The sequence below is a fragment of the Hetaerina americana genome, unplaced genomic scaffold (genome assembly GCF_022747635.1).
Source record: "Hetaerina americana unplaced genomic scaffold, ioHetAmer1.1.p SCAF_4, whole genome shotgun sequence".
NCBI classification, from domain to species: domain Eukaryota; kingdom Metazoa; phylum Arthropoda; class Insecta; order Odonata; family Calopterygidae; genus Hetaerina; species Hetaerina americana.
The window spans coordinates 48,288,208-48,314,041 of NW_027286985.1; the positions used below are offsets into that span (position 1 = coordinate 48,288,208).

Here is a 25,834-nt window from a genome sequence, read left to right on the forward strand (position 1 = left end):
ATGAATCCCCTAATAAGCTTATATTCAGTTTCCAAATTTCAACCTTTGAGATATTGATTGCAATTAGATTGGTAGAAAGTTTTAAGAAATCACTGTAATGACATAAAAATGATATTTCTTTGGAGGAAATTATTTCATGGTACATATTGTCTGTCAATATCAGTGAACTACCAAAATATATGCCTCAGGTGCAAGGAGCAGGTGAATTTAAAAAATGAATTAATAAGGTAGTGAGTCTTTCTAAAGTAAAAAGATAGCACTGTTTTTCTTGAAAAATAAATCACCAAAATCGAGTCCATATGATGCACCAAGATGATTGTTGTCTTAGTTCTATACAGATTAAAATTACTGTACTTAAATATAAGTTGCACTCTTACTTATTCCAACTGCTTTAGTTTTTGGACTAGATCAGAGTGAAAAATTTTGCGTCTAATAAGTTTTTCAGTCCCTAGTACTGTATTTCCAGTGTAAAATTTTACAATCTAATTTTCCCTTCCTATGCATAACAGTTTATTTAATGATGCCTGTAATCTATGGTTTTTAATTATTTTTTCTAAATTCATTGACTAATGCTAGTACTGAATATGATTTCCAGTTTGAGAAAAGGTGATATAATTGTTTCATTAATTTTATTAACACATTGTTGGTTGAAGTTTGTCTTATAAGTTTTGGTTAACAGTATTAGGTATATTAAGTATGAATTTACTATTAGGGATCTCTCAGTTTTTGACTACTGGGTTTTAAATTATTAGGAAATCATAATACACACTTTTTAAATGGAGTTTGAATGTCTTCATTGAAAGAAATGTGATAAAATTAAGAAGAAAATTTTGATTGAAAGTATGATATTATGTATCTAGAACTTTTGTTAATGGCATGAAATGGCTATTGTGTTAAAATTGGAATAGTCAATTATTGAATAATTTTAAAATAACTTTTATTATTTGACCCCTTAAGAAATATTATAATCATCTTTTTAATAGCACTTATCTGAAAATCAATTTCTTTTTCAAAATTTAAACCTTAAATTAACACCTTCATACAGCATTTATATTTTGCACCTGACACTCTCATACACTTATTTATCTAATGCACCTGGTGATATGGTACATATTACACAAAGAAGCTGTTTAGAACCATTGTGTGTAGTAACTAAAATTAGTATTAAGACATTTTTATTTATAAGAAATATACAGTATTCCTTTGAACAGAATGAGATAAGGATTTACTCTTTTATTGGAAAAAATCATAAAATGTTGTTGCTGGAATTAAGTCTCGTAGGAAAAGCATAGGAAATATCTTATCCATGAGGAATATTTTTATTGCTGTATATGCTCTAAGTATAACCTATTCCTAAATGTATATTTTGGACATGCATCTAGTTTACTTCACTAATCTTCTTTGTGGAATATAATTCATTAAATTAACCTTTAAGCCATGGTCTTGGATGGGTGTCATCACATGCAGTGTGAACTGGAAGCATGTCAACTGAACACCACGTGTTGTAATTGACAAAAACATGTTCGGTTTGCCAAAAATGTTACAATATATACTTCTGACCTCTATTATATGCCATTCTCATGAAAGGTCAATGGAATATACATAATGCAAATGCAAATTAAAATTCATCATTTTGCATGTAATAGGTTTTGTAAATGTAGTTCATTGAGAATTGGTGTTACTAACTTTGTACATCAGCCTAGAATTAGTCAGTGTCCTATTTTATTTAATTGTATAAAATTGTGGTTAATACTGCATGCATCATAAATATTCTAACATAATTTTTCCAGAGGTGTTTAACAGTTGGTTTTTTAAAGCAAATTTTTTTAAATGTTGCTTCCTTGTTAGATTGCATAGGAACTGAAGGACAGTTAAAATGAATCAGTGCTTATCATGCTCCTTTTGCACTAAGAATTAATGGATACAGGTTTGTCAAACCCTATTTTCATCAGTTGTGGTGTCTAGAACTGAACCCTCTTCCTCTTCGTAAGCAACTCAACAACATAGTCATACTTTTCTGGGAAGTAATTGTTGTATCAATGTCATGTTAGTAGCCATTTAAAAGTTAATAATAATCAGTTACTAGATTATCCTTAAATTGTGCAGATTTGTTGGAATTACCACCCAATGTTTGAAAAAAAAATTGAGAGTTTGCCAAAAGATTTTTTGGCACAAAAAATTATGATTATGTTCCAAATCAACATTAAATTGCCTTTCAAGTAATTTTTTTTTTTTTAATGGATCAGTTTGGATGTTCAGTTCCTGGCTTCACCATTGGTTGATATATGACCTGGAATTAAATTTTAAAAGTCATTTCTAGGACCAATATTTATTCTGAGTTAGATTTTCATATTACTAAAGCGTTGTAGAAGATTTTAGTAGTCTTGATAGATAAATAAAGATACCATAAAATATTTTTTAATTAAGCTATTATATCATGTTAATCTTTATACATGTAGCTGTCTCGCAATTAATTTGGATGCGTCTAAAAATATTTATCTATCAAAACAATCTAATAATTTGAATGAGAGTAGAAATCCGCTGGAAATCAATTCAGAGAAATTAGCCTTGAATATTTATATATGTGGTTTTATTTACTCAGTTCATGATGAAAATACATTTTAATTTTTTATGTTCTATGTGCATGATGTATAAAAGTATCTCATTGACTGTGCATAAATAATTTCAAATACGGAAGGTAGCTGCTGGAAAATGATGCACAAAATGGAATGTACTTATTTTTATAGTCCATCCATCCAATATGTGTGTGAACACATCATATTGTATTTGCTTCGTGCTTAAAAACGTTCTAGACTTAGATAGACTTGGTGCAAGTAATTTAGTATTGGAGAAGGTACAGCTGAAAATCTATGAGTAAAAGCTGGTTGTACTTAAATAGTTTCATCTAGTCTGGTTTGTGGATTTATTTATCTCACCATGTGTTGATACAGTTGTTACCTTAAAGAAGAACTTAATAGGGATTGAGAGCTAGGTTGTCAGTTTAAAATTAATTTTAATTTTTGAATTTTTCAACTCATAAATACTCATTTAAATATTTCTTAATTTTATAATAATATTAATCATGTAATTAAAATACACATTGATAATTTTATCAATATGCGAGCAAACTAAAGAGACAGCGAACTCATTCGAGCAAATTTTGTAAAATGTGTGCAATGTTCAGATCCTGCCCCCTACATATTCTGTTATCATCATTACTGCCATCTAGCAGAAAACCTATTTACTTCTTGAATGTCATTTTTACCAATAATGGTTGCAAATACAGACAAAAGCAATGAAATAAATCATCACTTCCATCTTACTGCAGATGTACTTTGAGTGGAAATGTAAATATTAATCCAAAGATGGGTGGTGGAACTTTGGTTAGTATTGCGATATTCTTTCGTGGCCACTATCTTTTGGGGTCATATTACCCAATGAGTGTTTAAGCAGGAAAGAGTTTGAGTAATTGTTCTTTTTTATTTCATTCTACAATAAATATTGATGCCATATATTCAGATGTCATTGAATTGGAGCCAGTCTTTGACAGCTAATCCATACTTTTTCTATTATTCAAGTTAGTCCTCAGAACATTGTCTGTCACTGATGTACTTTTTTCACCTTAATTAGATGCCAATTTAAGTTTCTGATATGTATTAAGCATCTTTTACTGCAGCGTAACTCTTCTGTCAGCACCATTCGAAAAGGGCAGATTCCATTATTTTTCTTAAGGGAAAAATTTCTACTAATATTTCATTGTTGTCTATATTCTACATGTTGTTCGTATGATGATAATGCATGCCTGTATGCTAGCTGTGACCTGTATTAATTAATGGGTCAAGTCAACTGGTTTTCCAGTCTTAGTAGAATGCCTGTGAAATAATTAGGTGCATGGGATGCAGTGTGTGTGATTCCTTTTTGGAAAATTAAAAATAATGTGCCATTTTAAGGAGTAGGAGAAAGAGTTATGGGAGAACAGAAGAAGAACCTTGGTACAAAGAAATGCATATGCCTCTTAAGGTTACAATAAGTAGCACTCTGCTCTTCCTGGTTTAGTGAAGGTTCACATGTCCTGGTGAACCCGCTGCTACCCACACTTTTTCTGATTTGCATCCAAAATTCAATGATTTGCATTTGTAAGCCTGGAATGAATGGAATGCTTTTTCAATCAGAGGATTGAGAGAAAGACCTGTATTCTGGTCTATCTGAAAGTCAACCCCCAGATCTGCTCCTAAGCAGCAATCCATACTCAGTCATCAATTGGCATACTACCTTGATCAAAAAGTTCCCGGAATAACCACCGTGTGGCGCTCCCATCGTTCCGATTTGGGTTCTGTTTTTTTTTGTTAAATTGGTACATCTGTTGTTGATATTCCCTTTAAATCTTAGTGTCATAACTTGACATTTGCAAAAGTTACGTAGCCAAGAGTACATCTATCTCTGTGTGTGTTGGCGATTTTTTACAATTTCAGAAATGGATTTAAATTTGCAACAACGAACTTGTATTAAATTTTGCGTAAAAAACGGATTTAGTGGCGCACGGACGTTGGAAATGTTGGAAAAGTGTTTCGGCAACGATTCTCTAAAAAAAACGGTCGTTTACCAGTGGCACGAGCGGTTCAGAAGTGGTCGTGAGTCAATCGAAGATGATGAACGCAGTGGCAGACCATCGACATCGAAAGTCGGTGAAAAAATTGATAAAGTAAAAGAAATGTTGGTCAATAACCGCAAATTAACCATCAGAGAAATAGCGGAGGACTTGAACATTGCCTATGGATCCGCCCAAGACATTGTGGTTAATGATTTGGGTTTCCGTCGTGTAGCAGCAAAGTTGTCAAGTGCCAAAAGACCTCAATTTCATGCAAAAAAGAGACAGTGTTGACGTCGCAAAAGACATGATTTGCGAGGCTGAATCCGATCCCACATTCATCAAAAGGATCATTACTGGAGACGAGACGTGGGTTTATGAGTACGACACGCAATCCAGACATCAGGCAAGTGAATGGCGTTCACCAAATGAGCCGAGACCAAAAAAACCACGTCGTTTTCAGTCAAAAAAGAAGGCAATGCTGACGGTTTTCATGGATTACAACGGTGTAGTGCATCATGAATTTTTGCCAGAAGGCCAGACAGTAAACAAAGAGTATTATTTGGGCGTTATGAGACGTTTGCGTGAAGCAATTCGCCGAAAGAGACCAGAAATGTGGGCAGAAAACTCGTGGATTTTGCACCAATGATAACGCACCGTCGCACAGTGCTATCATTATTCGTAATTTTTTGACGAAAAATGCAACAAATACCATCCAACAGCCACCGAATTCACCTGATTTGGCTCCCTGTGACTTCTTTCTGTTCAATCGAGTTAAAAAACCATTACGGGGAACGCGTTTTAGCAGCCGAGAGGAAGTAATGGAAAAATCGCAGGAAGCACTGATGGACATACCGAAAACCGACCGTAACTTTTGCAAATGTCAAGTTATGACACTAAGATTTAAAGGGAATATCAACAACAGATGTACCAATTTAACAAAAAAAACAGAACTCAAATCGGAACGATGGGAGCGCTACACGGTGGTTATTCCGGGAACTTTTTGATCAAGGTAGTATGTAGCATAGTGGGCCCTACATACAGTATTCTTAGATGCTTTGTATTGGTAATGTCGCTACTCTTGGATGCCATATAGGGAATTGTAGCCAATAAGCAGTGCAATCTACCTAACATTGGTTAGCAAAGTTGATCTGTCTCACTCTGCGATGAAATTATCACCTGCTTTAAGCTTGATGCAAGTTTTGCTTTGTTTAGAATTTTGTTAAACAGGGAAACTGAAATGTTTTGTTACATATTGACTACCGATTCAAATTATTTTTATGGGAATATACTAATGTCACCATCCAGTAGTGCTCAGTAATCCAATTGATATCAGAATGTAATAATTCATAAATGCTTTTAGTTCAACAAAGTTCCATTTTATTGTACTTCAATGGTTAATACAAAGGGTATATTGCGACAATCAAATCCAACTTTTTCTTTTAAGCTGTATCGGTTTATCATGCATATTTTTATGTAGAGCATGCATCTCTTTTGGATGTGATTGCTTGACATTATAAATTGCTAGTGAGTTAATTTGATCATTCTCGCTGGAAGGGAAACCATTAGGAAATTATTATGAAAGAAAAAGTTTTGCTAAAAACGTTAGAGGTTGGCATACAAATTGCCGAATTGAATTTCAATTAAATAAGTTTTTATAAAATAATAAATGTACGCATCCTAGTACTAAACTGTCAGCATATCATAATTCTAACATCTTAACCATTACATGCTCGTTTACAACGCGCTGTATTATTCAAAAGAACTAATTTAATGCATGACGTTATATTATAGTAATCTGTAATAGAAGTATTATAAAACCAAAGTGATGAGATTTTCCAGAAAGAGAAAGGACGAGGGTAAAATTAAAATAGGAGGGTGAAAACTAGAGCAGTTAAAACAGTTTAGTTATCACAGTCCCTTCATGCACCTAACCCTTAGCCATTACATTGAAGACAATTACGCACAGCCAATCCCTAAATGAAGGAAAGTCCACCTAGGCGAGAATGAAACCCCCACAACCTCTTTAAGTTGGCAGGCAAGGACATTACCCAGTCACTACTGGGGCTGGCATTGCATTTATCACCTTTTTTGCTGTTATACTGTGCAGTTCATAGAAAATTCAAAAATTCAAAATTCATAGAAACACATGCACTGCATGATAACTATCATGAAATTGTGGAGGAAAAGTGGCTTCTAATACTTTTTAGATACTTCAAAAATTGTTTTCATAAACATTTTTTGGAAAGGAACCCTTTGCTTCAGTTTCTCTTACTTCCTACTGACAATGAACTGAAATTAATATACTTTACAGATGATAAAGTTCATTAAATTCCATGTTTGAATTTAGAGGAATAGTTTAAAAATTATGGAGTTGCATGACATTATAGATGTTAAATGTTCATCAATTAAAATTAGCCTAACAGCTTGTACACAATAGCATTTCTTTACGTCATAAGATGTGATGACATGGTACTGATGCCTAACAATATGTTCAAACAGGAAAACTGGAATGTGTTGCTGATGTGTTGAAAAGGTTTTACCCATCACTTAAGTTATAGTGTTTTCTGTTGCAGTGAAAATCTATGTAGACTGAAACTTTTTCTTAACTGGGATTGACATCCAAAAAACATTTTCATACAAAACAATGCAATAATTTTGGATCAGACAACTCTGCCATGGGAAACAATCCTCAAAAACCAATAATTTAATAGTTTCTTCAACCTGATCAAGGTGATGAAGATACATATAAATGGTTTATTGCTTGTGCTTCACCAATAAAAATATTTCATATACTGAACATAAGTAATTTGAAGCCTGGAAGACTATTGCTGAAAAATATAGCCCAAAAGCTGATCATATTCACTAGTTCTCTTTACCCTGTGTGATAAAGAAACATATCATACTTGACATTCTTCATGCCTTAAAACATCTCAGAGATACATCTAAATAATTTGGAATTAGAGATGGCAGCTGCAGAAAATAGATATGGCAAGGACAGTCTTACTTAGGAGTAGGTGCAAATGTTATCTTACATGCACACTAAATTGGAATCAAGAACTAGTTTGGTAGATCAGAAATTCCTCAGCTAAAAGTCAATAATCCCCGTTTGCTGAGGATGCATCATCAAATCAGTTTTTAACTGTGGAGGCCAATGGAGTTGTTGGATTTTTCATAATATTTACAAAATCAATGTGTGCTAAACAATGTTTATACCGTGGAAAGTTTTTGGGTTAGAATATGTGCATGGTGGATAACATCTGAATTGTGCTGGTGGTTAGGGCTTAGTGTTAACTCTAATTTAAAAAATTACATTCTACAGGAGGAGGGATACCTATGTAAATCCTGCATTTTTCATTTGTGGAGAATTTCCCCTGGGATTTTCATTATTCGGGATAATTATTTCCCTTTCATTCTAGATAGTCGAGTATGTATTTCCAAAGTTTTAATTAAGGTCTTGGATTAAGTGTGATACACCGATAAATGTGATTTACCGTACATTTAACTTGTACTTACAGGTGTGCAAACAGATAATACATAAAACCATGTTACACCCCACAGATATTGCCGAGTGTTACTCTCCATCCATCCATTTAGGATGTTTAATTTTAGTCCAATTCTTAATTTATAAATATAAGATTTCTACTTCATAGTGGTCAATAAATAATAATAATAATAGGCCATAGAAAACCAGTGGAAAGTCATGAAACTGGCTATCAATAACATTTTACATGTACGGTTTTCGCAAGCATACATGCAGTGTGACTTCTATCTGTATATCTCCTAAGTAATTAGCTGAGATTACATGTTTGACAAACTCATCTTGCTTCAATTGTTATAAGCAGCATATAGCCATAGGCTACTTCTACAAAATATATATAGTTAAATGTTTTTCTCACTAACCGGCCAGCTATTAATTTTGTGTGTGCCTTTTGGGAAATGCCTTGAACCTTTCTTCTGTGCTTTATATTGTATGCAAACTAACAATCACTAATGATATTTGGTATTTAAGAAAGTATGCAATTTGGCAACCAGTTATGGAGTCTTCTCAGCTAGCGAATCATTTGCAGATGATTCAATTCATGGTTCATTATAATTTTGACGCATTTTGCTTCAAAATAGGTAATAACTAAAGTTTCACCTACCCCTAGAGACCTTGTAGATCCTTGTTTCACTCTTACACTCTCAATTGACCCACATCAATTTTATAGTATCCAATAATTGTTCATTAACTCCATATTTTTTTCAAAATCATTCACAACTTTCATTTATTTACTCAATGATATGCCTCCTAGAAAATGACAAATGCACAATTAAATTTTTTGCGCCTCCATGTATTTTCCTTGTACTTGCCGAAGAGTTAATGTTTTTGCCGTACATCCCTTACCAGGCATTAAACCACATTGCATTACACTCCCTAGATTTTGTCTAAAGTTACCTTCCATTAATATTATTTGAAGTGTGACAAGTTTAGAGTGAATGCATTGAAAACCACTGGTAAAATTAAACCTAATTTTAGGGTAAAGTTCAAATTGGCGTAAATTAAGATGTAGTAAGTAAGTATTTAGAAATTCTGTAAATATAATGATCAACAGTATAAAATTACCCTTGCCATTCATATTCTTAAGGGGTACACTGGGAGGATAAGCAATCTATTTTAAACATACATAATCAAACTGCACAGGTGAGAAATGGGATAGCTAGTGAGAAACAGGAGTGTGAGACAGGGTTGATAATTATCACAATTACATTTCTACATTTATGCCTAGGATATGTTAAGGGTGGCACGGGAAGGGGCATGAGCTGAGAATAAAGACAGAAGGTGAGATGATTAATTCAGGTTTGGAGATGTTCAAGCAGTCGTAGTTATACTGACAAGAGGTTGCAGTACTATTGAGTGCTCTACAGAAACAGTACAAGAGGTTTGAGATGAGGAATGTCTACAAGAAAACAAAGTAATAAGATTCTTAAGAAGTAGATAAGCTTGGTTATATGTTAAAGAAGAAGGAAATGAACAAGAGCAGTTGAAGTATTTGGGCATTATTGTAGAGGACTTGTAGTGGGAGGAGTGTGGGATAAATAAGTGGAGGTTCTCGTAGTGCATGGAAAATGATAGGTGATAGGCACCATCAAAATACCTACTTAATTAGGTACAATACATTGAATGAATGTATGATGATATGCTGATGACAAATTACAATTAATAGTAATAATGTACTCTTTTTAATAGAAACAGAAAATTTATTAATTCTTTCCTTGAGCTGTTATTAAATTTCTGTTATCAAAATTCGGTCATATTAAGTCATGTGAGTTATTCTTGTGGTATACTATGTGCATCATCCCATTTCATTCGCCTCATTCACATTTCTATAAATTTTAATGCAAAAAACTATCATACCTATGGGTTAATTGATTAATGCATTTCTCTCTTTCTTACCCATTGTAGTAAGTATACTTTTTAGTATTGATTAATGCAGTTGAATTAGGAATAGGTCTTGACTTTCTTTTGTCATAATTGTTGGGAATTATGTTATATACTGTCAATTAGATATTTATGCCTATCTTCAACGAGTTATTTTAGCTGTTTTAAATTGGCCGATGTTAACGAAATGCTACAAATGAAGTAATCCTGCCTGCTGACAAACATTTTATTATTGTTAGGAATGGGATGTCCCCTATTTGGTATCTATGATCTAACGTAATTACCTCACCATACTATGCATAAAATTGGTTGTAAATACATTTAACTAAAACATTTTAGTTTGGATTGAAAAAGAATTGTTTCATCTGTAATTTAATACTCAATTTGTTATCAGAGTAATAACTCTTAGCATACACTTCTTAACTAGTGAAAAAGGGACTGTCTTTTGTCCACCAATATTCTTTGAAATCCGTTCACAATGTTACGATCAAATCGGAAGATCAGGTGAAAAAATTGCATTGGATTGCTCACATCAGTTTTCATAATAGAATGTGTTAGATATTCATCTTCATGGACTAGGGAATTTATACCATGTTTTATTTCATGACCGTAGTAACATTCTACAATATTATATTAACAGTTAATTAAGTTCCAAGAATCACTTAAGAAGGCTGAGGTTGAGTTATTGTCATGTATCCTTTCATCTGTGACCATGAGAGAGCATTCATGCTTGAACATTGATGTAGAAGCATTGGTTTGTCAAAATCTTGAAACTTTACTTTACCATAGATCTAGTTGTTAAGCTGATCTTTATCTTACACATGCATTATCCTGTGGTTAGGTAGCAAATTATGGAAGACAGCATGAAAGAGCTAGTGCAATGATTGTGAGGCATTAAATGATTTTCAGGACAGGCAGTTGATGTTAGCCCAACCAGAACTACCCAGAATTTTGTGGAGGCATGATCATTTAATTAAAATACATACCTTTAATAAATGTCATAGCTGATTCTTTATGTGCGTCATTGAAAAATAAGTGCAGTTTGAGAAGCCATAATCCTTATTTGTTTAGAAAATACATAAATGTTGTAAATTGGATTAAGATCTGGCAATGACAGCATATCTGTGCATGAAAGTAAATTTGATTCATTGATAAACTCATTGCATACAGTGGAAATATATTGTGCTGTAAATAAAAATCTATGATGGAATACAAAGTTCTCTTCTTTGGCCTTATTATGGAGAAATACTCAGAGTTATGGATGATATGGTGTATTTTATTTTTCTGGCTCATGTTCATGAAATATTTTCGTATGTGTGTGGGTGTGTATATGTATGTGTATATATATATATATATATATATATATATATATTTTTAAATATGTATATATATGTATATATATGTATATGTGTATATATATATGTATATATATGTATGTATATATATATATATATATATATATATATATATATATATATATATATATATATATATATACTATCTTGATCAAAAAGTTCCCGGAATAACCACCGTGTGGCGCTCCCATCGTTCCGATTTGAGTTCTGTTTTTTTTGTTAAATTGGTACATCTGTTGTTGATATTCCCTTTAAATCTTAGTGTCATAACTTGACATTTGCAAAAGTTACGTAGCCAAGAGTACATCTATCTCTGTGTGTGTTGGCGATTTTTTACAATTTCAGAAATGGATTTAAATTTGCAACAACGAACTTGTATTAAATTTTGCGTAAAAAACGGATTTAGTGGCGCACGGACGTTGGAAATGTTGGACAAGTGTTTCGGCAACGATTCTCTAAAAAAAACGGTCGTTTACCAGTGGCACGAGCGGTTCAGAAGTGGTCGTGAGTCAATCGAAGATGATGAACGCAGTGGCAGACCATCGACATCGAAAGTCGGTGAAAAAATTGATAAAGTAAAAGAAATGTTGGTCAATAACCGCAAATTAACCATCAGAGAAATAGCGGAGGACTTGAACATTGCCTATGGATCCGCCCAAGACATTGTGGTTAATGATTTGGGTTTCCGTCGTGTAGCATGCCAAAAGACCTCAATTTCATGCAAAAAAGAGACCGTGTTGACGTCGCAAAAGACATGATTTGCGAGGCTGAATCCGATCCCACATTCATCAAAAGGATCATTACTGGAGACGAGACGTGGGTTTATGAGTACGACACGCAATCCAGACATCAGGCAAGTGAATGGCGTTCACCAAATGAGCCGAGACCAAAAAAACCACGTCGTTTTCAGTCAAAAAAGAAGGCAATGCTGACGGTTTTCATGGATTACAACGGTGTAGTGCATCATGAATTTTTGCCAGAAGGCCAGACAGTAAACAAAGAGTATTATTTGGGCGTTATGAGACGTTTGCGTGAAGCAATTCGCCGAAAGAGACCAGAAATGTGGGCAGAAAACTCGTGGATTTTGCACCAATGATAACGCACCGTCGCACAGTGCTATCATTATTCGTAATTTTTTGACGAAAAATGCAACAAATACCATCCAACAGCCACCGAATTCACCTGATTTGGCTCCCTGTGACTTCTTTCTGTTCAATCGAGTTAAAAAACCATTACGGGGAACGCGTTTTAGCAGCCGAGAGGAAGTAATGGAAAAATCGCAGGAAGCACTGATGGACATACCGAAAACCGAATATAAAAAATGTTTCGAGGATTGGATCAAGCGCTGGCATAAGTGTGTTGCAGTCGATGGGGATTACTTTGAAGGGGACAATATAGATTTAGATGAATAAACTTGTATTTTTAATTTTCTGAATAAATTCCGGGAAATTTTTGATCAAGGTAGTATATATATATAATAATGGGCTGACACAATATAACACAAATATAAAAGAATAGACACATTTAAAAGAACACTCACACGGTAAATTGTTCGAGCTTTCGGCCCTCTCAGAGGTGTCTATTCTTTTATATTTGTGTTATATTGTGTCAGCCCATTATTGTGCCGCTCGTGTGAGTTTTTCCGTACAATCTTTATATATATATATATATATATGTATATGTATATATGTATGTATATATATATATATATATATATATATATATATGTATGTATATGTATGTATATATATATATATATATATATATATATATATATATATATATATATATATATATAAAATATCTTCGAAATGGAACGCTCTTCGGCGACACACAAATATATGTGTATATATATATATATATATATATGTATATGTATGTATATATATATTTGTATATATATATATGTATATGTATGTATATATATATTTGTATATATATATATGTATATGTATGTATATGTATATATATGTGTATATATATATATATATATATATATATATATATATATATATATATATATATGTATATCCCTCCCCGGACTACAACCTTGACTTGGTGGAAGGGCTTGTGCGTTCTGATGACCCCTAGAGCTGTGCTGGCGGGAGTAATAAAAATTGCTCCTGGTAGGGTCACCCATGCCAGATAGGTCGAAGGTTAGGAGCCAGACGAAAGGTAGTCCACGCAGCGTCTGTTCCTCAGTGAGGCGGCTGCAATGGCGTCTGACCCCAGTGGGGCGGCCAGTAAGTGATGGTGTCACGTTAAAAACACTATTGAAGAAGGCAACGGGAAACCACCTCAATTATCATTCCCTAGAAAAATATGATGGACAATAGAGATATTTTGAGTCCTGGCAACCACGGGGCTCGGCCCAATCGGCCGTGTGTCGTGCCCGGCAGCGGGGGAGGCAAGGCTTCCGCGGTCGTCATCCCACGAAACCCTTGCAAGGGAAAACCAGCAGCAGCAGGACAGAAGACGCAGGAGAAGACAAAATTAGTTAGAATAGAAACGTGGAATGTTAGGAAAATGTTGAGGACAGGGAAATTGAAGAATGTTAAGCGAGAGATGGGAAGGGGAAATATAGATATTTTAGGTCTATGCGAGGTGAGATAGAAAGATAGCGGGGATTACTGGAGTGATAAGTATAGAATAATATACAGCGGTGGGGACGAGAGCCAACGAGGGGTTGCCATAGTATTAAATGAAGAGGTAGGAAGAAGCGTAGTCAACATAGAGCAGGTAACGGATAGAATACTACTAGTGGAGATAAAAGCAGAACCGATGAACTTAGTTATTATTCAGGTATACATGCCACCGAGCAACCATAAGGAAGAAGAGGTCGATAGGATATACGATCAGTTAGAGGACATGATTGCGTGTGTTCCTGCAGGGAAACATTTGATAGTGATGGGGGATTGGAATGCGACGGTAGGTGAAGGAAGAGATGGTGATGAGGTGGGGGACTACGGTTTAGGCACGAGGAATGACCGCGGGGAGAAAGCAGTTGAGTTCTGCAGAAGACAGGGGTTAGTCTTCACCAACACTTGGTTTAGACACCACAAAAGACGCAGGTATACATGGAAAATGCCAGGTGACTCAGGAAGATATCAGCTAGATTATATCCTGGTTAGACACAGGTTTAGGAACAGTGTGATAAATTCCCACAGCTTCCCGGGAGCGGATGCGGACTCAGACCACAATTTAGTTGTTATGAAATGTAGCGTACGTTTCAAAAAGATAAGGCAGGGGCGGCGAGTTAGAAAATGGAATGTAGAAGCATTAAATGGGTTGAAAAGGAAGGAATACAAACAGGCGGTAGAGAAAATCATGGAGGATGGTAAAGAGCTAAGTACTATCGAAGAAAAATGGGAAATGATCAAGAAAGGGTTGTCTAAAGCCGCAAAAGACACTATTGGAACCGTTAATGCTAAAAGGACTAGGAAACCATGGATCACGGCTGAGATGATTACAAAGATGGATGAGCGGCGAAAATGGAAGAATGTAAATACAGAGTTAGGCAAAATGAAGTACAAAGAATTAAACAATAAATTGAGGCGGGCAACAAATAAAGCAAAAGAAGCCTGGTGGAAGACGCAGTGCGAGGATATGGAGAGTCTCCAGAGGAAGGGTGAAATCGGTGCGCTGTACAGCAAAGTTAAATCGTTATCGGGAAGTAAGAAAGGAAGAGCTATGCTAACAGTTAGAGATAGGGTGGGTAAGGTAATAGTTGACGCAGGAAAGATCCAAGAGAGATGGAAGGAGTATATAGAAGAACTGTATGGTAAGGAACTCAGACCAACAAATTTAGACATTGAAAAAGAAAATGACGTAGAGGATGACAGCTTAGGTCCAGGCATACTAGACAATGAGATAGAAAGGGCATTAAGGGATATGAGACTAAATAAGGCCGTGGGGGTAGAGAGCATTCCCGTGGAACTTTTAAAATGCTTAGGAAAATGTGGGAGGAAGAGGCTATATGGGCTGATCCGTAGTATTTATGAGGAGGGAATCTGGCCGGAAGACTTTGTGAGATCAGTTTTAGTTCCTATTCCAAAAAAGGTAAAGGCCACGTCATGTGAGGACTACAGGACAATTAGTTTGATATCCCACGCAGCTAAAGTTGTTCTCAGGATCATAAACAAAAGGATAGAGAGTAGGGCAAATGATTACTTAGGGGATGATCAGTTTGGGTTTAGGAAGGGGAGAGGGACGCGTGATGCCATTGCAGTAATGAGATTATTAATCGAGAGGAATATAGAACACAACCAGGAGGTATTTGCCTGTTTCGTAGATTTCGAAAAAGCGTTTGATAGGGTGAATTGGGAAAAACTAATGAGTATATTGCAGAAAATAGGAATAGACTGGGGGGAAAGGAGGCTAATCCGCAACCTGTACATGTCTCAGACTGCTCAGGTGCGGGTGGGAAACGGGGAGTCAGAATGGGCAGTGTTAGGAAGGGGTGTAAGGCAGGGTTGCCCATTATCACCATTGCTGTTCAACCTGTATGCAGAGGAAATGATCAAAGAGGCATGGGAAGGACTCGAGGTAGGAATGAAAGTGGGCGGGGAATTCGTAAAATCAGTTAGGTTTGCTGATGACCAAGCTTTAGTTTGTCAGTCAGCCAAGGGGCTGCAAGCATTGCTGAGTGAATTGGAAATTCAGTGCGACAGGTATGGGATGAGAATCAACATTAGTAAAACAAAGGTTATGCGATTTTCTAGAAAGAAAAAGGCCAAGCTTAACATTAAAATAGGAGGGCAAAAACTAGAGCAGGTAGAACAGTTTACGTATCTCGGTAGTGTTTTGGACCAACCTGGTCAAAGTAGTAGGGACGTAAGGAGAAGAATTGCGCTAGGCAAAGAGGCTTTCACAAGGAGGAGGGAGTTGATGACAGGGACGTTGAGTAAGGATGTTAAGAAAAGACTCATAAAAACTTTGATATGGAGCGTAGTTATGTACGGCGCGGAAACATGGTCATTGAAACAGGAGGATAGACGTAGATTGGAGGCTTCTGAAATGTGGGTGTGGAGAAGATTGGAGAAGGTGAAATGGACAGAGAAGAAAACAAATGAGGAAGTACTTGGTATGGTGGGTGAAGAGAGGGGTTTGTTGGGAGCAATCCTATGGAAGCAGGAAAAGTGGATGAAGGGGTTGTTGACCGGCAGTGGGATGTTGAAGACGGTGATAGAGGGTAGAATGTTGGGCAAAAGAGGAAAGGGAAGGAACAGGATAGGGATGTTGGACGGGATGAAGGGAGGAAGAAAGTACTCAGAGATGAAGAGGGACCTGATATAGAGTAGGATGATGATTTTTTTTTGTTTTGTTAGGAATAATAAAATGCTTGTTTGGTAGTTGTGTCCATCCAAAAAAACCTACCTTAACCGGTAGATTACCTTAAAAAAAAAAATGTATATATATATATATACTACCTTGATCAAAAATTTCCCGGAATTTATTCAGAAAATTAAAAATACAAGTTTATTCATCTAAATCTATATTGTCCCCTTCAAAGTAATCCCCATCGACTGCAACACACTTATGCCAGCGCTTGATCCAATCCTCGAAACATTTTTTATATTCGGTTTTCGGTATGTCCATCAGTGCTTCCTGCGATTTTTCCATTACTTCCTCTCGGCTGCTAAAACGCGTTCCCTGTAATGGTTTTTTTAACTCGATTGAACAGAAAGAAGTCACAGGGAGCCAAATCAGGTGAATTCGGTGGCTGTTGGATGGTATTTGTTGCATTTTTCGTCAAAAAATTACGAATAATGATAGCACTGTGCGACGGTGCGTTATCATGGTGCAAAATCCACGAGTTTTCTGCCCACATTTCTGGTCTCTTTCGGCGAATTGCTTCACGCAAACGTCTCATAACGCCCAAATAATACTCTTTGTTTACTGTCTGGCCTTCTGGCAAAAATTCATGATGCACTACACCGTTGTAATCCATGAAAACCGTCAGCATTGCCTTCTTTTTTGACTGAAAACGACGTGGTTTTTTTTGGTCTCGGCTCATTCGGTGAACGCCATTCACTTGCCTGATGTCTGGATTGCGTGTCGTACTCATAAACCCACGTCTCGTCTCCAGTAATGATCCTTTTGATGAATGTGGGATCGGATTCAGCCTCGCAAATCATGTCTTTTGCGACGTCAACACGGTCTCTTTTTTGCATGAAATTGAGGTCTTTTGGCACCAACTTTGCTGCTACACGACGGAAACCCAAATCATTAACCACAATGTCTTGGGCGGATCCATAGGCAATGTTCAAGTCCTTCGCTATTTCTCTGATGGTTAATTTGCGGTTATTGACCAACATTTCTTTTACTTTATCAATTTTTTCACCAACTTTCGATGTCGATGGTCTGCCACTGCGTTCATCATCTTCGATTGACTCACGACCACTTCTGAACCGCTCGTGCCACTGGTAAACGACCGTTTTTTTTAGAGAATCGTTGCCGAAACACTTTTCCAACATTTCCAACGTCCGTGCGCCACTAAATCCGTTTTTTACGCAAAATTTAATACAAGTTCGTTGTTGCAAGTTTAAATCCATTTCTGCAATTGTAAAAAATCGCCAACACACACAGAGATAGATGTACTCTTGGCTACGTAACTTTTGCAAATGTCAAGTTATGACACTAAGATTTAAAGGGAATATCAACAACAGATGTACCAATTTAACAAAAAAAACAGAACTCAAATCGGAACGATGGGAGCGCCACACGGTGGTTATTCCGGGAACTTTTTGATCAAGGTAGTATATATATATATATATATATATATATATATATATATATATATATATATATATACATGTATATATATATACATGTATATATATATATATATACATTTATATATATATATACATGTATATATATATATACATGTATATATATATATATATACATGGACTATTTCAATGTACTACATTATTAAGTTTGTGAAAGATTTGTTTTTATAATATCAATAAGATAAATAGTAAGCATAACGTGCTTCTATTATATTTTTGATTAACCATGACAAGTTTATCACACTTTGGATTTAGAATTAAGGATGTTATCATGTATGTACAGGAAAGGAAGACAGATCACATATTTATGCGTAAAAAAGATGTTTCTCTTCAATTTTTTAAAGGCTTCAATTTATAAATTTAAATAGAAAAGTCAGTTACACAATATTCATTAATATTCTCATAGGAAGCCTGTTGACATTATGCAGAGAAATAATTTTTTCATTATCATTAAATGGTGCAGATTTCAAGCAAACAGGCTGGTAGATTATGTCATCTTTCTTAATTTGTCCACTAATTATATGGAAAATATAGACTGATTACGATCTTGATTTTATTTAGTTTCCATCTAACTTTGCTTTAGAAGACTAAAAAACGATGTCATAAAGGAATTTGTATTTCTTTAGATAAAAGATAGGCCAAATTATGTAACTCTGCGATCTTTATTGGGCTCGCATAAAATTAAATGGGAGATGCAAAGAGCTGACCCTTAAATGGCATTTTAGAAGTTTATCAAGGTAAAATATGTGGAGAAATAGGGGTAAAGGTGGATGAATAGAATTTCAAAGAGAAATTCTGAATTTATGAGCATGGTAATGTGTATTGAGCTATTGGTCCCCAAGTTAGACTGATGATTACACAAAATATCCATTTTAATTTATAAATGGAAGCAAGAGTGTACAATTGACCTGAGAGGTAAGTTTTAACTTCATTTTGTTAACCTCAGAAAGTGCTTTACCCAATGGTATTTGAATAAAAACTAATTATAATAGAAATGAAAGGGATATTTAAATAGCTAAAGAGTTACTTTGAGGAAATAGAGGCACTTTAACGTATGTAATGCAGTGAGCCACATCTATACTGATGTATTTTGAATAACTTAAAATGTTCATGAGACAATAATCTGGAATACAGTATTTTTTAATAAGTATTATATATATAATATATATTCCCTAGGGTATTCACTTCAGTGTTAGTTTCAAAATAGTACTTTAGTATTTCAAAGTGATTATTCATTGTGTTATCTTGGTGCATGAAAGTTTTCTAGATGTGTATATTGTTTCATTGAAATTGGTCATTAGTTGTTCTTGAAGGTGATAGTTATTAATATAAGTCATTTAATATAAAATAGGTATTTCAGTGGAGTATGAACTACATTTTTTGATGTTTGTGCCTTTTGATCATAAATTATATGCTTGCAAGGGTGAGCTCTTTAGTGGTTAGGATAATTTTGGAAATCTCATGTTATTGTGTTTTCAAGATGTGCTCAAATTCTGCTAGAAGGACTTATTCATAAATATTCAAAATAAACACAGTAAAATGTAATACATTCTTCAAGTAAAAATGAAATTTTATTTACTATTTCTGCCTCTTATCAGTTAATTTGCACACATGAAATATTATATAACAAAATATCTTTTTATCTGTATGAAGCCTTGATCTTAGATGTGTTATGTATTTTCATCATTTTTCATTAATTAATAGGTATATAATAGATTTCTTGCTTTCACTGACAACACAGTAGTTCATAACTATTATGGATTCTTTTAAATTAATGATAGCATATTTAATTTTTGCATATAAATATTTAATATAATGGTTTCAATTTGAGTAAATGTACCTGCAATATGAAATAATCTAGTTGCCCCGTCATTGATGGTATTGCCATTTAAAAGGGCTTACAATCAGTTCTTCCCATTCATGAAACGAATATATAAAATTAACTTTTGTGTTCTTAGTTGACATGTGTAGTTATACTCTTTTTTGTTTTGTTTTCCAGTTACTAACCCCTGTCTCATGAAAGTCAGGGAACTATGTTGTTATTAGGGTGTTTTATATCACATCATCTGGGAATCTTCAAAAGGATCCTGGCCTGGAGTGGTGATGATGATAGTTACAGTAACAAAACCAAATGCAATCATTCCTCATCCTGTATTTACCCTTCTTAACCACATATATGTCCTTATTTATGTCAAATTGTTCATACTGTTTTCTTATAGTGTTTTTTTATTAATTGGGTGTTTTTATTTACTGAATAATAATGTTATAGTCAAAATGTGGCTCTTGAAATATTGGAAAACAATTTCCTTTTACTTGAGGGACCTGTTCAACAACATACAAAAAGAAGCAAACTTTAAGAAATGGCTTAGTCAGAGCATTAGCTATGATGGTGGAGGTTCTTTTTTCAATTCCATTGTAATGTTTTTATGGAGCATTTTTCTGTGTGTGTTATTGAGGGGTGAATCATTCTATATCCTCTACCTCAATTTTTGTAGTACAAGATGTTCATTGAAAATATTTATAATTCAATTGTTAAACATATGAACTTGAAGATGGCAATTGCTTATTTCCAATATCAAGAATCATACATGATATTTTGTATCATAGGTATTTGATTATGTATTTAATTTATAAACTTCACCTGTTGTTGGGCAGTTTCTGAAGATAAATATCAACACACTAATTCTGGTTGATTTTCCTGTTGTGAAAAGACAGTATCATTCTAGACCTGGATGTTACCAGAAAAAAAATTATCATAGGCATTTTGTTTTGACTGAAACCAACAAAAATGGGTCACGGTAAATTTTATCATTTGGCAATCTGGGACACCTGTTATTTTCACAGAAAAATTTTGTATTATTTAATTTACAATACAATAAATTCAGCATTATTTGTCAGGCTTGATTTGTGTGTTGTTGAGCACAAGTGAGTGGGATGAATGAAATAGTGGAAGAGGATTAAAGTAATTTATTCCAACATGGAACTTCCATAAATTGGGGCCTGAATCAATTGTATACAAAAGAAATAATTCTCTAAGAGAATATTTTAGGCTTAGTATGTTGAGTTGGGATTGGTATTCTTCATAGCTGTTGCATTTATTTTTCAAGCTTAATCCAGTAATGCTTTTTAAAAAAAATATGTATGTAAATCAAGCGGTGGTCAAACATGTATCATTATGAACAAATTTAATAATTTCAGTTAAATAATTTTGAAATAATTTAGAATCAAATATTCAGTGGTTTTACCTTTTCTCCTTTGATTGTTGTTTACATCTATCTATCATCATCAGAAATTGGTATGGTGAAGGGCATTTATGTGCGTTTTATGTTTGCACATAGAGTGGTTCTTGTGCCTTCTTAAACCAACTGCCAGCATGATTTCAAAGGAATTGGTGTTTGAGTAGGGTAGCTTGGTAATATTTTTTTCTGTCCCTTAGGACTATCTGAAGAGAGGGATGTTTTGACTGATGTTATTGTCATATTAGCCCACACAAAATAAATTTGTGAAAAATCAGCCTGCTGACTGATGGTTGAGTACTCAGTTGTGAAGCATATCTTGCTCTTAGACTTAGTCACTCATCCAAACACTTACTTAGTTCTTAAATTATGAGTTAAAGGGAGGCGAAAATGCCTATATAGCTATTCTATTAATATTAATATAAAAATAATATTTTGTTTCATAGTGATATCATACTTCTTGGTTTGGTATTCATCATTCTGTTTGAGTAATTAAAATGATATTTTTATTTTATAAATGCATGTACCCATTTGATGGCTATTTCTGTAATTAAAACCTTCATTGGGACTGAAAGTGTATTCAGGGCTTACTCAGCCTTAAAAGTACGTTACTCGGTTAAAATTCTTTTTTAGTGTATTTACCATTATGTAGTGTTCTCATAAATCCTGGCAGACTCTAAAGAAAAACAATTTCAATGTATTTGCAATAATTCTTAATGAGGGAAGAGACATGTGACAAGATTAGCCAAGACTTCTTTTTGTGGCTTGTATATATATTTTCTTGGCAAAAGGAGTAACATAATGAGTGTATATTTCTTAGCATTAATTTGTACAGATAAATTATTTTTCATGTAGCATGAGAAAAATTATTAGCAGTAATTGAATCCAAAGTATTTTTAAGCAGTGTGATGTTTTATAAATATATACAAATTATTAAACTTGATCCTCATGTATAGGACAATTTCCACATGCAGTGATTTTATAATTAGTAAATGTATTGCATTGCTTTTGGGTTAAACCTTCATTGTAAAATACAGTCCAGACTACACTATTTTAAAATAAAATTGCATTGCTTTTACTTTTGTGTTTTTGTCTTCATTTACAAACCTTTACTATTTGAGAAAAGTTAAAACCTTTTGTCCCATTCTCGAAAGGGTATTTAATTGTAGTAATGTTTGAGTTGCCATTTGTGACTGTGACCTCTAGAACTGTTTTCATATTTCTTTGTAATCTTTACAATCACTGAATTTTCATGTACATTTTCAGTTCCCCTGAGCCTTTTCCCATAGTTACTTGCTTGCCAAAAAGAATAATCTTAGAATTTCGGTAATATGTGATACGTATAATAAGTATGAAAAACGCACAGAGAATAAAAGCCAATGATTGCGGTAAATCAATTTGCTTGATAATGTATTTAATTATATTTCATGACTTCAACTATGTTGAAGGTAAATTGACATTTTTCATGGTAGTAGATCAACTGAATAGATAATAAATTTGTCAATTGTTTTCAAATGTTGAAATTGAAATGCATATTAACCAATAAAGCAAATTAATTATAAACCAATATAAATGTAATATTTGGTAATTACAGGATGGAGAAATGAGTTAGTAGAAACCTTACTCATAAACTCGTTTTGTAATGTTGATAGTAAACAGGAAAACTTTAAATTATTGTTCTTAGTTGATAAATTGATTTAATTTGTTACATACTCAATCTGCCAGATGGAACATTTTATTTGATCTGCTTTAATTAAGAGTTTGTAGTTTCAACACCAGGGTTTATTGCATTTTTCCTCCTCTTTTCACTAATTATCCTAAAATACATAGGATGATGCAAGCAGGATCCCTCACAGTAAATGTTGATTTCTTAAATAAATATTTTATTCCTTGGCAATTCTATTACTGGATTGTCTTAAATGAATGATTCATTTACAAAAGTAGATGTTATTACATATGTAAAACAGTTAATTTTAAGATTTAAGTGCTTATCAAGTAAAAAATACATTATCTTGAAAAAAATAATTTCAAATTCATTATTAGGAGATTCATCAGGAAAAAATTGTTTTGTCTAGGTGAAATATAAGTCGTGCTTTATTTTATTCGGAAATTCACCAAAGATATCCATTTCTCCATGCTACATGTATACAATGAATTTGAAGGTGGTGAATAGGCTATTAGTTTTTTATGTGATCTTCAGTCTAGACACCAGTTTCTGTGTATGCTACGACTCAATAATCTTTCACATGTAATTCATAGCTGATAGAAGACATTTTGAAAGCCAGAAAGGAAAGGATTGAGCATGGGCTATTCACAGTAAATTCTTAATTAATTTTCTAATATAGAGGAGTCGATTCAGATATCCTTAATCAAAATTTACTGGCATTAAATTCTATCAGAAAAGAGGTAGTTCCTTTTGATATCACTGATTTGTAAATAATAGAAGAGTAAACCCTATATTATTTGTGCTGGTCATTAAATGAACCTTTATATCCCATCCCTTAATAAGATCAAGTACTTCCCGCAAGACATCGCGGAACAAATCTCGGGGCCGTGCTGCTGCACCTATTGTCCCATTACCACGTCCACCTTCCACCTCGCCATCTACCAGAGTCAACAGTGAGTCATCCCCATCAAAGGGGAGTGGCTTCCTCCCTCCTGCTACTCCTTCAGAAATCTCACCAGATAGAGTCACTGGTAGTCCTCGTCCATGGAAGAGGACGCGGTGGAGTCTGGATCGACCAAGGCGGTCAAAACTGTACCCAGCGAGTTACAGAGAAGAAGAGATGGAGGGTTGGGAGGAAGCAAGTCAAGGTGTGCCAGAGGAAGAGGGTGAAGGAGGACCCACCTACTAATGAGTGAAAGAGAACACTCTTAAAGGAGAAAAAGTTTTTTTTTTATTTTATAAATAATTACACTGTTAGTAAGGGGTTTGAGAATTATATAGGATTGTGCAAAAGTCTCACGCCATTGATATCATCATCAATGATATTAAATCGTCATCCAAAGAAAGTGAATGTTGGAAATGTAGCCTTTTTTTCTATGAGCGGAAGGTCATCTTTCATCCGATTGACCATCAATTGTGAAATTTCAAACAAGCTCTGTGATGTAGCCAAGTAACAATATTTATTAGCAAGCAATGGTTGGGAAATATTAGCATATAGTTTTTTGATACCATTTCCATTGATTTTGTTGAAATTTTTTTCTGAATTTTAAAGTTTACTCTGTCGTTAGCAGTGATATTGTTCTTGACTTTTGCACTTCCTTGTAACTTGAATTCTCTTACCTGTTTGTACCTGATAGCATGATCTCTTGTCTATGCTGCCTAGTTCTAGCCAGTAGACATTGTTAATTAACTCTTACTTAATTTTGTGAAAGTTTCCACTTAAAATCATAAGGTCAATATGAGCCCTTTTAGTTTATCCAGATAATATTAATTTATTAATGCTCCAATAGATAAATAATTCCCTTTGAAGAAGATAGTTGGAGAATCCAAGTTATGTCAACAATAGGGTCATATTGACAAAGTAAGAGTTAATGGTAGCTACATGGTTATAGTTTTTGTGATATATTCTTTTCTGGCTAAGTTTATGTGAGCCCCTAGTCGTTGATGTTCTACTGATTCCAAGGAAAGTTGCTGAAGGTTTTGTTGCATTAGATCTGTTGTGTATGTGATTGATGTGTTAATGTCCTTGGAGTCAGGAAAGTTTATATGTTTAATACTTTCTAAAAGAGATTTATTATTTTCTGTGCTCAAATACTTGTGTGTAGCTACTGAATTTGAGGTGGGGTAGGAGAAATTTAACCAGTCATTTTAATTAAGATATGTTCTCTCTGAATTATATATGATTTTTATGTTTGGATTCAGAAAACTTCTTTTTTTCCTCACTATTAGAGAAGAAAGTGTTGGCTTGCATTTTAGAGAGGAAAACTATTATGCATAATTTAGTGGGTGTCATATCTTTAGTTGATATTTTTAAACACAAATGTCATACAGGTTCAGTGATGTTTAAATGCTATGTTATATTTTGTAAAAGATGTGCGCCTAAGCCAGCAGTCCAGTTTTCATTCTAGGAAAAATATATTTAAAATTATAGTTCCTTTATATACATACATATTATATATATTCATAATAAAGATGAAATCAAAGTGTTTTACCATCTTAATTCTTCTCAATCCAAAAAATATCCTACCTAATTTCTCCATTACAATATTTGGTACCAAAGAGTGGGAAGTCATCGGATTATAAAACAATGACTAATCAAGAGTGAGTAACTTACTTTTCCTTGCAAATTTTTATTTTCGCCACCACATACCATGGATGGCCATCTTCAATCCATAAGTAAATTTTCTATAGTAAACATTTGGCATGTACACTTACTGTTGAAGTACATGTCACCTTGACTTTAGAAAAATACTTCATTTTATAAGAAAAAAAT

At 34.1% G+C, this 25,834-nt stretch overlaps 1 protein-coding gene across 2 annotated transcripts in view; it reads left to right on the forward strand.

The window, feature by feature from the left end:
• Positions 1-25,530, forward strand: part of SA1 (stromal antigen) — a 70,185-nt gene extending 44,655 nt beyond the window's left edge. Inside the window, exon 23 of one of the 2 annotated variants that reach the window (XM_071589618.1) lies at positions 23,905-25,530. In XM_071589618.1, coding sequence (XP_071445719.1) covers positions 23,905-24,250 — 346 coding nt within the window. In that variant the 3' untranslated portion in view covers positions 24,251-25,530. Of the gene's footprint in view, positions 1-20,158; positions 22,474-23,904 lie in introns of those variants that run through there. The other variant, XM_071589620.1, reaches the window with a different exon arrangement.
• Positions 25,531-25,834: the final 304 nt, after the last annotated feature.